At 41.0% G+C, this 16,948-nt stretch overlaps 1 protein-coding gene across 4 annotated transcripts in view; it reads right to left on the reverse strand.

The window, feature by feature from the left end:
* inpp4b (inositol polyphosphate-4-phosphatase type II B) overlaps window positions 1-16,948 on the reverse strand; it is a 244,664-nt gene that overhangs the window by 212,810 nt on the left and 14,906 nt on the right. For 2 of the 4 annotated variants that reach the window (XM_055221563.1, XM_055221551.1), the window contains exon 1: window positions 4,492-4,579. In XM_055221563.1, coding sequence (XP_055077538.1) covers window positions 4,492-4,521 — 30 coding nt within the window. In that variant the 5' untranslated portion in view covers window positions 4,522-4,579. Of the gene's footprint in view, window positions 1-897; window positions 933-4,491; window positions 4,580-5,263; window positions 5,383-16,948 lie in introns of those variants that run through there. The other 2 variants (XM_033968695.2, XM_055221558.1) reach the window with 2 other exon arrangements.

Genomic DNA, 16,948 nt, shown 5'->3' on the forward strand with positions numbered 1-16,948 from the left:
ATGTGCTGATTGGCAGGTTTGAGTGGCTTTGCGATTTGACCCAAAACTTGCCTGAGGCCTGAATTACATTAGCAGATGCCTATCTACAGTATCACAATTCACTTTTATCTTCTTTTTTTTCTTTTTATTCCAGGGCTTACTCCAACGAAATTACCAAAGTGAAATCTACTTATGGAAGCATAAAGTTTGTTTAATTTAACTATCTCCAAGTTGTTTCCAAGGGCTTCCTCCTCCTCCCCCTGGGCGTCTCTTGAATGCAAGCCCTTGGGACAGTTTAGGGACAGACGAGGAAGTGGTGATGACACAGACTGGCAGACATGGAGCACACCCTTTCAGTGAGTGATTATAAATTGCAATTCTTTATTATTGTATGATTTGCTAACCTTGCAGCGCACATGTATAAGTGGCTACTAATGTTATTAAACCTACAATTACTTTTTGTCAACCAAGGAGATGATGAACACATCTTGAATCACTAGGAATGCGTGTGAAATAAAATCTCAAAATATAGGTTTATCATACAGATAGTATTCCATTTACAGCTGAACATACGCACAAGTGGGTACAAAAGCCATACTCCTGTACGCGCCACTAACCTTACTGATCCTTTAGAAGCTGTCAAGGACTCCCTGTAGACAAATAATACACATTTTTCCTCTCTTATTTCAGAATCAATCCACACGCGCATACAGGACTGACCTCAATAGCATTCACTGTCCAGCAATAAACCATAGCCTTCCTCTCACAAAGCCGATTCAGCATTTTCGGTACAGACATGGCGGAAAGAAATGAGCTCTATGAGAACGTGCATATACTGTATATCAAGTGCCGTGACAAAAAAACTGCCGCTGTGGTTGGCCTTGCCTCACATTCTCAATAGGGCTCATTCACACTTACCAGCATGCTTGGCAGGCCCTGGCTCAGTCTTCTTAGTGATGAGATGAGCTCAAGTGGTAAGCCTGTATTCATTTACATAGAGGAGCGAGCCAGTCTGTTGGTGAAGTGGTCAGCGTATGCTATGGGAGGCAGCGGCAGCATTAAATCAGTGCGGAACTGGCCAATTTGAGTCATTAGAGAGTAGAGGGTGTGTGTGCTAACCATGGGCAGGGGGTAGACTTTTCCTCTTGATTTCAAAAAGTTATTTTCAGTTCACAATTAGCAAGTCTCTTGGATGAAAGACAAACTAACTTTAACGCTGCAAAACTTTTTCTGAATATATTTTTTAATTGTGAGCCTCATCAGAATGAACCCTTGTAAAAATCTTCTCTAGTTCTAAAGTAAGACTTGAATTGATGTTAAAGTTTGGATACCCAACATTTAACTTGTAAAAGACTAAGGGGTATATTTACTAAACCTAAAATTAGGAACACGTTAGAGGGCTTTTAGCTACTTTCTACTTTCACAGTTGTCTTTAGCGGGTCTAAACAATAATAATAATAATAATAATGATAATAATGATAATAATGGTAATGCACTTTACAGGCTTGTCAAAGCCTCTCAAAGTGCTACTGTAGTGATTATTCATTCAATTCATTCACTTGATACTTGGTGATAAGCTACTACTGTAGCCAAGGCTGCCCTGGGGCAAACTGACATAAACGACACTGCCAATCTGCATCATCAAGCCCACCAATGATTCATGCACACACCACTTTCATATTAGGCAATGTGAGTGAACTGTCTTGCCTAAGGAAACGATGACAGAACTTGATCCAAGTGTGAATCGATCTACTGACCTTCGGGTTGGGGGACTATTGCTCAAACCACTGAGCCACTGTTAGGCCCTAACTGAGCCAAAAGTGTTGCGTTATGAATCAGGAAAAAAACAAAAGTAATAGGCTGTAGGATTAATTTAGTATTTACATATTCAGAGCTTGGCACCCTCACTACACAACCTAAACTCCGCAACAATCCTGCAATTCAGCTATAAAACCTGATTCCGACTGTTCCTTCCCTTTTCTTGACCACTCATAATTACATGGCACAGACGAGACATGTTGGCCTAGCTCCAGACAGGGGGGTCTCTGCTCCAATAGCCTGACATCAAAGAGCGCTCCCTCCCTAGGCTTTACTCAGCGGCCAATCCCCTCGAGCAGCAGCCCTCCTGGAAGACTTCGCCCATGCTTTGGGAATGGGATTTTCCTACACACACATCTACTGTACTTTGGTTTTGGCAGAAGAAAAGCTGTTCTTTCCACTCCACTATTTGGTCTCTTATGTCACACTAAACACATAGCAAAGCCCAAGAGGAAAACAAAGAACCTACAATTTCAGTGGTGAGTGTTTATCTGAGAAAGCACTCAGTTACAGATAGCAGATATTTTTCACACTGCCTCTAACGTAATGTCAAAGCTGTTCCCTAATACCCTTTAAAGAGATATAGAGGCTGAAGATTTACTACTTAAGTTGTCACTGCTCTTTTCTGTTTTACCAATAGCAGATTAAGACGTACTACCCTCAAGGAGACGCCAATTTCTCTGTGGTGAGAAGGCTCTATAACTCAGAGACAGTTATAAGCTGCATCATCACTTAAACATGATGTGTAAGCTACATTATACAGAGCAAATGTTTCTTAGGGCAATAGTGGTTCTCTTCTAACTGAAAGGTTGGCAGTTTGACTTTGGTTCCAATGCGTAATGGAGTGTCCTCGGGCAAGACACTTCACCCACCGGGCCTTAATGTTAACGTGATTAGCAAAGTGAGTGGATGAATGGATAATGCAGTGTACACACATTCCAGAGTCCAAAAAGTGTCATATAACTTGTTACTCTTTTTGACTTTAATCTTTAATAGTTTAATCAAACCAAAAGATGAATACAAATTTACTACTTAACATATTAGTCCATCAGCTGTTTTAAAATGCATGTAATGACTGCCCTGTCCAGTTACTCTGCTATTCCTGAAATTCAATCTTCTGAAAAAGAAAAGGTATTTTATGAAATGCCGAGATCATTGCTTATTCTCCATGTACATTTTACATTAAACGTAGAATTTAAAAGCAGCCCTACATAACGCTGTAGAACATGTATGAACAGATAAATGTAAACATGTCTACTCCGCTTTGAAACTAGCCATTCACTCAAACATTCTTTCACAAGGAGCTATTCTGATTCCCACGTGCCACTGTGTTCTCTTTATCTGCCCTCTGCCTGGTGATTCATGGACTACACTACGGGGGGCTAAAGCAGCTGGCCTCTGCTATCATTTATCTCCTAAATTAAACCGTGGAGTCCAGATAATACACCTATCCCATGGTCGGGACTTAATGCTGCATGGGCCCACTTCTCCTTTCAGAGCTTGGTCAAATCCGAGGCAGCTGTTGAGAGCAGGCATCCCGGGAATGCGACAGGCTGCAGAAACAAGTGGCACTGAGCTTTCATTCACTTTCTTACATATACACACACACACAAGTACACACATTCACGTAGAGGTCTTTTAGTGTCATCCAGGTTAATGAACATCTGCTCCGGAACGTGCTCAACAGCAGTGAGAGTGGAACCCTACTGGTGTTCAGTGTCAGAACAAACAACCTCCGCTCCTCATATACACCAGGGCGAGCTTAAGGACCGCGATAAAGACGTCTCAAAGTCAGGAGTACTTTAAAATGTACTTTCAGAGGCACAACTTTGGAGATGGACAAATAATACCATTTTATAATAACTACAGCTTAAAGGTCCTTATACAAAATTGACTTTTGTGAGCTTTAAGCCATGTTAGAATGTTGTTAGCACATCAAAAACATACATGGAGTTGTGTTTGGTTTCATTCACACATGTTTGACTAATGCTGCATTATTAGGCTCTCTGCATCTCCAAAGCTCAAACTGCTATGTTCATGAAGTTGTAGTTTACACATTAACAGCTCCTTTTACCTTATGTTTAGTAAAGATTTTGGTTCATCGCCATGTATTGCCAAACATCATCACATCTCACTTGCAGCAGCCTAAAAAAGTGATTTAGTATATGATGTGATACTAATGTATGAGTATGAGATCTATGTCTGTAGTTTATCGTGAAGTATATTAGAATGTAACCCATAAATGTACTCTGAACTCCAAAATTGCAATCTATGTAAATCACCTTTTATCTAAATGTGAATCTTAATTAGAAGTTCAAAATGTGTTGTTGTCACACAATAAAGTGGTCATTTTTGTTTACGTGTTTATCAATAACGGACTATTTAAAGTCTCAATACTTTCTTATAAAAGCAATCACAAAACTATCAAAGTGTGAAGGAACTAAAGCAGAAGTAGAACTCTAAAGAAAGCGTGTGTCCCAGCAGTGGTCCGCGTCCCCAAGTCTGCAAACCACTGGTCTGGTGTTAATATCAACCCCTGTACACAGCATATGTCAACCACAAGTCCAATACGATTTTCCACTCACAACTCGCTCCAGACAAATAAAGCTGCTGGCTCCACCAAACTTCACAAACACCTCATAAGGCTGCCAGCGCACTCTCACAAACTTAAAATCACAAGTGTAAACAACATACCCTTGTTTTGTGCAGTGGAAAGCAATCCATATTGTCAGATCCTTGTCCAGATCCCGAACATTACTGCACTGAAATCCCGTCTCCAGTGGTTGCACTAGCAGGGTCTGTGGAGCAGGCTGAGGCAGCATACAGATCCCTACCACATCCTGTCTTTTCACACACACACGGACGCACACATACACAGCTCTGTGGCAAAGTCAGGAGTGAAGGAAAAGCGCTTCAAATGCACTCTTTCAGAAGGCTTATGCTAACTTAGCTTCACTGGATTAGCCACGAAATACCAATGTCTACCCGGAGGAAGATTTGCCCACATGTGAGGAGAGAGGAGGGGACCAGTCACACAAGTCTCACATATGAAAGTGGGTGTTCCGTTGCGGGACATGGGGGCAGCTGTCGCCAACCCCGAAAAACACTTGTGCTCCCTGTTTCCTTAGCAACTACAGTTTTGCAGTTGGCTGTAATAAAACAGGCATTTAAAGAGGTTAAAGAGCAATGTGAAGTCCTGTGGTGTGTTCAGCCAACTCCCGCGTAACTCATCTCCACGAGCATATGCCGAACATATTCAGTCAGTCATTCGAGGCCAACTGTCACCGGAAAAGAAACGTCGGGCGCCCAGTGTCTGTTCCACTTGGATGGCTCAGATGCAACTGAAAAGCAGGCGGAGAAAGTACATATGATGGAGGGAGCAGCGGGCGCGATTCAGTGACCCAGAGACAGCCAAACAACAAACATGAAAGGTCAGAGAGGGAGATAGATAAAGAATGAGACATACCTCCACCAGCTCAGTGCAGGCCTGAGATAGTAGCTCTTGTCTGTGGGGGTCCATGACAGCCACCTGGACGAAGGCATTGGGCTTCCTATCTCTGCCTGAAGGGGACAGGTCCTGACATGCTGCAGAGAACAGGAGGGAAAACATGAGGGACCATGGAGGAGAGAAGGGGAAGATATCGAGAGCGTTACTGCACCTGTCAGAAAATCAGATACTAAACTATGCTAGTTTTAGTATTGATTAGTAGAAGTTAGATACTCATTTGAACAGGTATTGATGCTAAAAAAGGCACATTCACAGGACAGAAATTAACTTTTCCTGAATAGCTTTAGAATGATCTTGAGCTGCATAAGAACAAGTCTCAGTCTTTTATTTAATGTTGGATTTGACATTCTACTGTCTAAATAAAGAGTTTTTAATTATTATTGTGGTATCGGAATCGGTATCAAGTATCCAGTCTATTCCACAATATCGAAATCAAGTTTGAAATTTTAGTATTGTGAACATTAATTGCACCATCAAGCAATAATCAGAAATGTAAAATAATAAGAATTTACTATGATATAATTTTACTGCCATGATTTCACGTAATTCCAAATGAGCAGAATATTTAAATCTGATGCTTCCACTTTTAAGATATCCAGACTTAGCTTTCACATAGCATGCAAAACTAAAAATAGTAGATTTACAAGCCTGGCAAGATTCTCAAAGTGCTATACAGTAGACCATTATTCATTCACTTCCTTCTACTCCTGTCCACAGCTGCCCCAAGGCTGACCTACAAAACGCAAGCTGCCAGTCTGCGTCATCGGCCTCTCTGACTCCTATTAAAAACTGACAAAATGGATAGAGGGCAAGTGAGTTAAAGGAAGTGTCTTGCCCAAGGACACTGCGAGCATGGCCCAGATACAGAGGTGTAAGTAAGTAAGAGTAACATTGGAATGTAGGAATATAATGTAGTGGTCCAAGACATTACAAGTAAAATTACAAGTAAAAAGTATTTGGGAAAGCTACTACTCAAAAAAGAGTAACTGTCAGGACCTAACATCTGATTCATAATTTGCAGTTAATGTAATGGGAAAAACAAAATATGAAATAATGCACAAAATTTGTTTCTTTCAAAGGATAAACACGGAGCGCTGCAAGAAACACAAATGCTCAAATCATTTCATTTTGTCCGCATAAAGCTTTTGTCACTTGTAGACTTACTCACAGTGGGAAGAATTACTCAAGTAAGAGTAAAAGTATGCTGCTAGAAAAGTACTCTTTAAAAAGCTTACAAAGTATATGGACTACGCACCTCTGCCCGGATATGATTTGAACCACAAACCCAAGTTACATATGCAGAAAGTTCTACCACATCTCCACATGTATTTGAACTGATCTACAAAAACTAATAAAAACAAAATGAACACCCAAAAGACTTTCCTCTCTCTCAGTCACACAGCACGTTAAGGAGTTAAAATGACTCAAAGAAAATGAAAAGTACGCAATAAAATACATGGGCTTAGATGCAGCTACTTCATTTTGGCAGTGGGTTTTCAGTTTTATTACACTTCCACTCCTCAGTCCTAAGATGGCCACTCTTAGCCAAAAGTTTCAAGGGCAAAATCAAGTACATCTACAATACTGCATCTGAAGTATTTCTATTACACATACTACATATTGTACATACATCAATTTACACTCCAGTAATATTTAGAAAATAAAAATAGTGGACAGCTGTAGATATAAGCATGAATGATTGTCATACACTGCAGTTACAACTGATTGAAAATGCAGTACAATTGTAGTAGAATTATTTTTCATATTTAGCAGATCTGGCGCATACATATCAAGGGTCCTGATGTGAATGGATGGCAGTGTGTATATCAGTGCGAGATAGAGCCACTGTCATCTGCTAGTTTTTTTTTGGCTTCACCTGTCAAATCTTAAATATTCTACCCAACCATCATGCCTCACAGCAGCACCATATGGCTGGGGGAGCGCTCATTAATGGAAATGCGTATACTCTTGAGTGAAGTAATGACAAATTTGTGTTCGGCTGTGCCTCCTGGATGTGGTCCAAGAGCCGCATTTTATCCGCGCCGCACTATTCTGGCATGTAAACGGCAATTGATCTCTCTGCGATGCCTGGCCAATTTCACACATTACTCCGCAAAATAAAATGTCTGGATAATATCACTCAGAGGGCCAAATTCTATTAAAACAAGCAAGGGTGAGAGATTGGGTCTTTGTGTACAGTTCCATCTTCACTGGCACGGAGTTAATGTTGGAGCAACTGCATATGAAAGCGGGTTTGGTGAGACACATTTTAATGGAGTGTGAAGTTGGTGGAATGTTACAAAGGCAACATAAAGGGTCTGTTGTTTAAATATCTACTGCTATTGCATAACATACTTGAATTAATATACATCTAATATCCATTAGGTGTTAATTAAATAATTAATTCATGTTTTTCAGTAGTATGGCCTAAGCAAACATGTATAAAGAAGTGGACTAAGGGAGTGTGACGTGACCCACAGCTCATTGAGGGTAGTGGTTTATAGGGGTGAATTTGGAGCAGAGTTCCATATTTGGAATTCCAACTGTGAGCATCATAGCAACCAAAGAGCCAATCCCTTAGCAACGCTGTCAATCAAACCTGTTGCTAACACTACCAAGAGTGACGTCGAGGAAAGAAGGTGCCTGATTTGTCTGTTATTGATGTTCATATCTTGAGATATAGACAAAATAGCTAAATAAAAACACTGGGATCACGTAGAGCGAGTTAATACAAACATGTTAAGACCAAAATGATGAGGCTCACAGCAGCAGAGAATGAGGGGCTGTAGTGTTTTTTTCAATAGAAAGTGAAGCCATAATCGAGGGAAACAAAAGTGTGCCCCTTCTCACTTCCTATTTGGCAGCTAGCAGGTTAGCTATGTCCATTTATGTATACACTCTATGGTAGCAACGGGCCTTAAAAAGTGTACATTAAACAAAGATAGACACATGCTGACCCCTTGTAAATTAAGACTGTACATATTGTACTATTTTTAATAGTTGACATCCTGTGTCTCTAATCTTGGAATATTTTTCCAAGAGCTTGGGACACAACTAGTGATGCACGATTTGGCACATAACCCACGTCCACAGACTAAGAGTGGGTCAGGTAGGCTCCGGTATGATATAGGCTACTTTAGTCTCAAAATCTGCTAAAAGCTTTTGTGCTGCATTTGAGTATAAATAGAAACATGTGTGTGTGATTTTACTACATTACACCATAAATAACCATAAACCCAAAAAGCACATCATTGCAGATATGCTGTAGAGACGTGCAAGGCATTAGTTTTAACATCAGGGTCAAGTCCTAAAACTTAAGGTGGATGACTGGGTTGTAATTTAACTCGGGTCCTGCGGGGCAGGCCAGACTCGATCATCATCTTTAGTGCAACAGAGCTAAAGATGATGATCGGTCAGTTGTGTCTTAGTCGACCAAAATTAATTGACTTAATGACTAAGGGACTACAACATATTTTTCTATGCCAACAAGCACCCACAGAAAATACAAAGTCAAATGAAATGCAGCTCATGTCTCCAGTGATGGGAGAGTGATGGTGTGTGGAGTTGACTGTCCTTGGGTTTTTTGAACCATAGGCACACAAGGCTTCAGAGTAATGAAGCCGTATCACTTTCTCCTCAAATAAGACTGAGGGGGAAAAAAAGGTTTTCACATAATACTCAACACAATTCAGACTTAACCTTTGACACAGCTGTTAAAGTGAACCTCTGCATTTCAACACAGTCGTGAAAAGTATATACAAAACATCAGACATACTTAAATGTGTGCATCAAAACTGGGATTAAACCTGGAACAAAACCTTGACTAAAACAGGACTAGACTGGGAAAAAAACAAAACCACATTAGGACAAGAACAAGTGCCAAAGTTATCTTAGCTTTATTATGAACCTTTCCTGCCAGTGGTTGCAAAATGTGGCGTTTTTTTTTTTTTTTTTTACTGGATGCCCTTTCTCTTGCAGTGTGGGTGTACTATCTGATCCAGGGACACAGCAACTGTATGTATTCTGGCAAGGTTGTCACTGTCACTTTAAAAACTGAATAATTCCAGCTAAGCTTCTAATGCGCACATGGTCATGTAGAAAAAGACTTGATGAAATGTATCGTAGAGTAGGTATTTATTGGCATAGCAATCATGATTTTTTATGTAGTTCCAATTGCAGTGTGTATAATTAAAATTAGCAATGGGACAGAATTTAAATTCAAAATTGCACTAAGGCTTTCATAAGTACATTCATAACAATGTGCTGTCAAAGAGAGTGATGGCATTTTTTGCTTAATAACCACTCTAGCTCCAACCCCAAACATCTCTTCCTTCGTGATAGTGTTTAGTCAATGTGCAGTACGGACTTAAATTAACCTGCACTACTTCTGCCTCCACCTGAAGGCAGCATGCCTCATTTACAATTTCTGCAGTTCAATCAATCAAGGATGTTTAAAATCTCCATGCCGTACACCTGTTACCAATGCTCTTTGACAGCACAACCTTGGGAGTCACAAAAAGCTGTTATGATCTGTATGACAAATCCATCCAGTAAAATTAACATTGCACCTTGAGCTATCCAGCACATTACATGAAGATGACGATGGCTATATCAATCTCATTAATACTTATATTTTCAGATAAGATAAATAGAGTGCAATGCAAAGGTCAAGAGCAGCAGGAAAACACACTCAAGATCAACATAAATTATACTATTTACAATAGATAAAGGATGGAAATGAACCTTTGGCTATAATCCAGTGTGTTTACGTTCATGTCGCATCATGTCTGTCCATTCACATGCACTGCCCCAATCAAATAAATAAATAAATAAATAAATAAAACAAAACAAGTAACACAAACACTGTCAGCAGAGTAAAGCTATAATGCCACAGAAACTTTCTTAAAATTTCTTGACTTTGGTAGTATTTACAGTGTTAACCACTTTTATAATATTACACCATTCAGCCAATTACCATAGCTATGCAAATGGCTGCTAGAGCTAATCACTAAAACTGCAAAGTTGTCACTGGGATCTGGAGCATTGAAACAGGGAGGGGTAAAAAAATCACTAAAAATTAAACCTTTGTGTAGCTAGCACAGAAATAGGACTACAAATGTTTTCCTCAATAGACGAATGTTCCACACACACTTACAAACTAGATTGCGTTTGTCACAGTCTGAAGATCATTATATTTGATAGCTACTGCACATTAGCACCAACCAAAACCCACCATATTGGATCATTTTAGCAGTCATAAATTGCAAATGTTTTTGTGCAAAGAGGAAAGCAGATATAGCAGGAAATATTGATCTAGTGCTACGCATTTCCCCACCAAAGCAAAAGAAGGTAATGAAAGGGAATGCATTAAACTGTGATGAGATTGTGGTGAAATGGTGCATTGCTTCGTGTTTCATTCTGTTTCGTAACACTACAACTGCAGAATACGGAATGATCTATTTGTAGCTTTTGGCATGTAAACAAAAACAATCAGACGTGGAGTAGGTAGCATCATCACTACTGAGAGGTGAATCACAGGATGTCACTTCTACATGACAAGTTGGAATGTATGATAGACAGCAAGAGGATATTTTGTCCAAAAAGGAATTATAAAAAGTGATAATTAAGGCCAAAGAGATTCTGGCAAACCGTCAGACGCCTCGGGAGGGGGAAGCAGTGCTTCACCAACACTGTTTACAGTGCGGGTGGAGAGCTGCTGACCTCGACTGGGGATGTTGTCGGGCAGTGGAAGGAATACTTTGAGGATCTCCTCAATCCCACTGTCACATCTTCCGAGGAGGAAGCAGAAACTGGGGACCCAGAGGCGGACTCGTCCATCACCCTGGCTGAAGTCACCGAGGTGGTTGGCAAGCTCCTCGGTGGCAAAGCTCCGGGGGTGGACGAGATCCGTCCTGAGTACCTCAAGTCTCTGGATGTTGTGGGGCTGTCTTGGCTGACACGTCTCTGCAACATCGCGTGGCGGTCGGGGACAGTACCTGTGGAATGGCAGACCGGGGTGGTGGTCCCTCTGTATAAGAAGGGGGACCAGAGGGTGTGTTCCAATTACAGAGAATCAGCTCCTCTAAATCCGAGGCCATGGTTCTCGACCGGAAAAAGGTGGTTTGCTCTCTCTGGGTGGGTGGTGAGTCTCTGCCCCAAGTGGAGGAGTTCAAGTATCTCGGGGTCTTGTTCACGAGTGAGGGAAAGATGGAGCATGAGATTGACAGGCGGATCAGTGCAGCGTCTGCAGTGATGCGGTCGCTGTATCGGTCTGTTGTGGTGAAGAAGGAGCTGAGCCCAAAGGCGAAGCTCTCGATTTACCGGTCAATCTACGTTCCTACCCTCACCTATGGTCATGAGCTCTGGGTAATGACCGAAAGGACAAGATCGCGGATACAAGCAGCTGAAATGGGTTTCCTCCGCAGGGTGGCTGGGCGCACCCTTAGGGATAGAGTGAGGAGTTCAGTCACACGGGAGGAGCTCGGAGTAGAGCCGCTGCTCCTACACGTTGAGAGGAGCCAGCTGAGGTGGCTCGGGCATCTGCTCAGGATGCCTCCTGGACGCCTCCCTAGGGAGGTGTTCTGGGCATGTCCCACCAGAAGGAGGCCCCGGGGAAGACCCAGGACACGCTGGAGGGACTATGTCTCTCGGCTGGCCTGGGAACGCCTTGGGATCCCACCGGAGGAGCTGGAGGATGTGTCTGGGGTGAGGGAAGTTTGGGAGTCCCTGCTTAGACTGCTGCCCCCGTGACCCGGCTCCGGATAAGCGGAAGAAAATGGATGGATGGATAATTGAGGTCCAAACCATTAGACAAGTGAATGAAACACATACTGCTACAGAAAGGAAAGCTTATTCTGGTAGAAACATGCCAGTTGATCATTATTATGTTTGATCGCAGCACAATGACAAAATGGTTTGACATTGCAAATAGGACTATAGTTATAATAAGAGTGAGGAGTTTGCATGTTCTCCTTTGTTTGAGTATGTTTTATTCAGGTACTGCAGCTTTAAACATCATCATAAAACTAATCCTCAGGCTAGATATTTCTAATGCTAGGATTAAACATAGTGACTAAACCCAAGCCCTGCTACTCAATGAGTCCACTAAAAGGGGCATCTCTATGTGATCATCTAATAATAATAATAATAATAATAATAATAATAATAATACATAACTTTTATACATCTCTTTTTATGGTAACTCAAAGATGCTTTACAATAGTTTAAAGAGGGGATATTTTACTTTGATGGGGTATTAACTGCGAACGCATAACATAATTAGATGAACATGTTACTTTTTATTGTTTTGAAAATGCTATATTTTCCAAAACCAACACGTTAAGCTTTTTTGTAAGTTTCACTTTTGTTTTTGTCGCTCAGAGTATCCTCTCCCTTTGTTCCCCACATTAAGCCACTCCCCCTTCAGAGCGCTATCACAACATTATCAGCATTTATCCCGGTTATGAAACTACTGCACATCACATCAGTTTTGTCAAGTTGGTGTGTACGGATTTGTATCAATATTGTATATTTATGGAGAATTGTCGTGTGGGAGCATGGAAGACATAGGCTCGTGGGCTGAGCATTGCATAGACTCTTATGGCTAACCGTAGGAGGGTTTGATTGGATCGCTAAAACACTCAAACATGCATGGATGACATATAAAACCTCTTCAGGCATGTTTCTGATGAGGGAACAACATTACAAAATTCTAACATTAAAACATGACCAGCGCTCACCCACTCACAAGACTAGAATAACATGTATCAACTGCATCAACTCAAAAAAACTCCCTAAGCATGTATTTATATCTGAAAAGGCAGATAAAACTTACTTAACTTAAAACTTTCACACGATACCTTCTCCTTTCTGCTGTTGTCCCATATAAATCCTTAAAGTCTATAAATTGACAGATTAAGCAACCTAACACCAACTCTGGCTTACAAGATCTAAAAAGAAAAAAAAAAAAAAAGCCCAAGAGTTGCATTGCGATGGTCCAGTACACCCAAGTGGTATTGAAGCATGGGTCAAATGCATCTGACTGAATTTCCCCATAGTGTATTAAAATCGTATACCTGATTTGTGCAATATGAGATAGGCTCCCAGCAGAGAAGACAGTAGATGTGCGGTGGAGATATTTATTATTGGTAATAATATGAAAGTGCCTGTGATTCCCTCAGAAGTGGTCGACTACAGACTACAAGGATGGCGGCTCTTAAAGCAAGAAAAGGCTCACTTATCTGATTCTGATTTCCCATTCCCTTTTCTTCGTCAGATCCTGGTGCAAGGTCCTTTGGAGGAACATGAAAGAAAGGTTCACATTTGCTGATGCAGGAGGAGAGATGAGAGCAGTGGCATTACTTTTACTACCCTGAATTTCCACACTCGTATAGGCCTATAGGTGTTTTATTAGTCGCCGACAGGGTTGCTATAAAAGTAGATGGTCATGCACTGGTTTGACGCGTGACACATGCTCTTCACTGGGAACACGGCCATTTGGCGCAGGAGACTGGCGCTTTTGGCCATGCAGGTTACAACAATTAAATGCTGCTATTATTTCAGTAGTTTAGTCACTTGATGGGCACATGTAGCCCCAAGTTAACAGCATGTTTAACAGTAAGTGGCTCAATCCCAGCTCCCACCGATATAAACTGTTGTTATGTTCATGGGCAATGTACTCGCCTCCAGTGTCTCTCTACACAAGATGTAAACCTGGATAGGGCACATTCTCTCTATTACATTCCCTATTCTATTAGTGAAGATTTTCATTAGTGGCGACTTTGAGGTGCGCCGCAGCCCAAAACAAATTCTCCTATAGAGCACAATGTATTTTGTAATTTGTGAAATCAAACTGATTGTGCTCTGCTGCTGACAGCGCACCTACAGCTTTCAAAAACATTGCATTTTGCAGGGTTTCTTTCCCATGATCACAACAAACTTTCTGCAACTTGTAAAAAGTTTTGATTGCACCATGAAGATGGAAAAACGCCAGATAATTAGAAACCATTCACCATTTCAGTTTTATGCAACTTCCTGAAGATGTGAGACAGGCCTCTACTTTGACCATATTTAAATCCAGGCTCAAAATTGTTCTGTTTAGCTGTGCATGTGACTGAGACGTTTTTATCCTGCACTCTTCTGTTTTAATGTTAATTTTATAATGATTATTTTTGATTATTTATGTTTTGATTTGTGTGATTTTAATCTCTTTCTTATTCTGTAAAGCACTTTGAATTATTTTGTGTACAAATTGTGCTGCACAAATAAATTTGCCTTGTCATTTTGTGCTATGTGAAAATGATTGTCAGTATTTTAAACATCAATTTTGAGTAAGATAAATGTAAAATCATACTGCTTTATATCCAGTTGTATGGAGATGCGTCTGAATTCCCCCCTTCAATGTCAATGCACACATAATGAACATAATTTATGATGACCTTGAAGAAATAAATTTCAGGGTTTTTTTTACCATCAATTAGCAGCCCTCTGACTTCAAATTTGATCATAATCTACATTATATTACATTGTGTATCCATACTGTAGCTTCTGTTTCCTGGCTGATATGTTTCTGTTCTTGTTATTGCTCTGCAGTGGTATGTAAATCCAGACACCAGCTCTGTCTGTCATGTCACCACTGCATATAGGTGCTTATGATACGTAAACAAACATGTCCGCTCCAGTATGGCACACGAACAAATCCCTCTGGGCCACTGAGGATACCACTATCCTGCCTCTTCTTTCAATCGGTTACATCATGTCATTTCTCCATTTTGCAGCCTCTTTACAAATACATTTCCTAGACATTCTTCTTGAACTAGTTTAAATTGTACTCAACTCACAGGGCTTTCAACTGTCTTGTGATCTGTCACCTCGAGAGGCACACATTTGACTGGGTTTGACTGGCTATACTCGGGCGGTCTCTTGTCCCAACAGACTGTGATTGAAATGGAACTATAGGGATCCAGCATACATCAGTGGACTGGCTCTTATACGGGGGACATGACAGTGAGAGCGACCCCCAGAGGTCAGATCTATTATGAGACTGGGAGGGGGTGGCAGGAAGGGGATATAGAAAGGAAAGGACAGATTCATCCCTTAGAGAGACATTATAGTTTGAGGAAGGAAGCCTGAGTGAAGGGGAAGATAATAAGGGAGTGACACAAAGAGGACTGGCGGAGGGAGAGAGCTTCAAAAAATGGATTATGGCAGTGAACTATACGAGTGAACTATACGTATGACAAAGCATCTCAAGACCAAATATCTGACAAAAAAGGGGGGAAAAGTCCAATAATGCTGGTGGACAGTTGGTGGGTCAATCCTCGAACAGCACTGTCATTTTGTCCATGAGCAAGACACCTTTCCAGCTTTCCCATCGACCTAGTGTGTGACAGCCCCAGGGCTGCTGTTGTCACCACCAAGTGTGAGAAGTAAATAAAGATGCAATATAAAACTTTCAGTTTTTCAAAAAGCACATTATAAAGAATTTATTGTTATCAATAAACTATTATCCTAGACGAGGCCAACATTGTAAATACTTAGGCCAAGATTGTAAATACGAATATGTAGTTAATGTTTTGCCTGGTAAAATAAAGGTAAAATATATAAATAAAAGAAAATTACAACATAGTGACCGAGTAGCTAGCACTCTCACCTCACAGCATGAAGAACCCAATTTCAATTTCCTGGTAGACTTGCAGGTTCTCATTGTGCCCGAGTGGAGTTTCTGTGGGTTCTTTGGCTTGCCCATATGCAGCCCTAAAACGTGCACAAAAGGGAAGATCCTGCAGCTAATACAGCCTTAACCAAGCTTAGTTCAACATGGGTACATGGATACCCCTATGCTCTCAACAGGTTGCCCCAGCTCCACTGATGGATGGTTAAATGCATGAGAACAAATGTCCCCAAAGGGACAGTAAACTGCAAAGAACTAACTATATGAAACAACTATTCAATTGTTCTTTCTCTGTAACCTAATATAAAATAGGCAATCTCTTACTAAATTAGCTGACAAGTCTTATTCTAGGTAAGAATTAATTCTACAGTGAAGCGTGTTGAAATATTAGTCATGCTACTCAACTATCAAAGTACGCTGCAACCGATGTGCTGCATTACCATAACAATCGAGCAATTGGAGTAATAACGTCAGCCGCTCCTGGGAGGCTTCAATTACGCCGCTGTATTTATTTTGTCTGATTGGAATGTGCTGAGCTCTCTCAAGATGAATTTGTGAGGAATGAGTTTGAATGAGCCGCACCAGTGTGACCCCACAATGCATCTGAGTTTGGCTTAATGGAGAGGGGAGCCCCGGGAGTCGCCACGGGAGACGAATGTACGCTCATCTGCGGAGGACCCACCTTATTCATCATGATAATCATTTCAACGCGGCAGTTAATTTGACAACATTATTTGCATGTGCCGCCATCTTGCACACCTGTTTGTCAGCGCACCCGTGGGAAACAACAGAAGGGAAATAAGGCAGTCGTGTGCTGATGAATACGTCCTTCACCTGCCGTATGGAGCTGCTCATTCATGTAAATTTATGAGATTGGCAAGAACAAGATGTATTGCCAATGCTCCGAAATAATAACCGCCAATTTGAGGTCGATATACAACTTGTGTCAGTTTTAAACCTGTTCAAAGTGT

The sequence above is a fragment of the Periophthalmus magnuspinnatus genome, chromosome 1 (assembly GCF_009829125.3).
Source record: "Periophthalmus magnuspinnatus isolate fPerMag1 chromosome 1, fPerMag1.2.pri, whole genome shotgun sequence".
Taxonomy (NCBI): domain Eukaryota; kingdom Metazoa; phylum Chordata; class Actinopteri; order Gobiiformes; family Gobiidae; genus Periophthalmus; species Periophthalmus magnuspinnatus.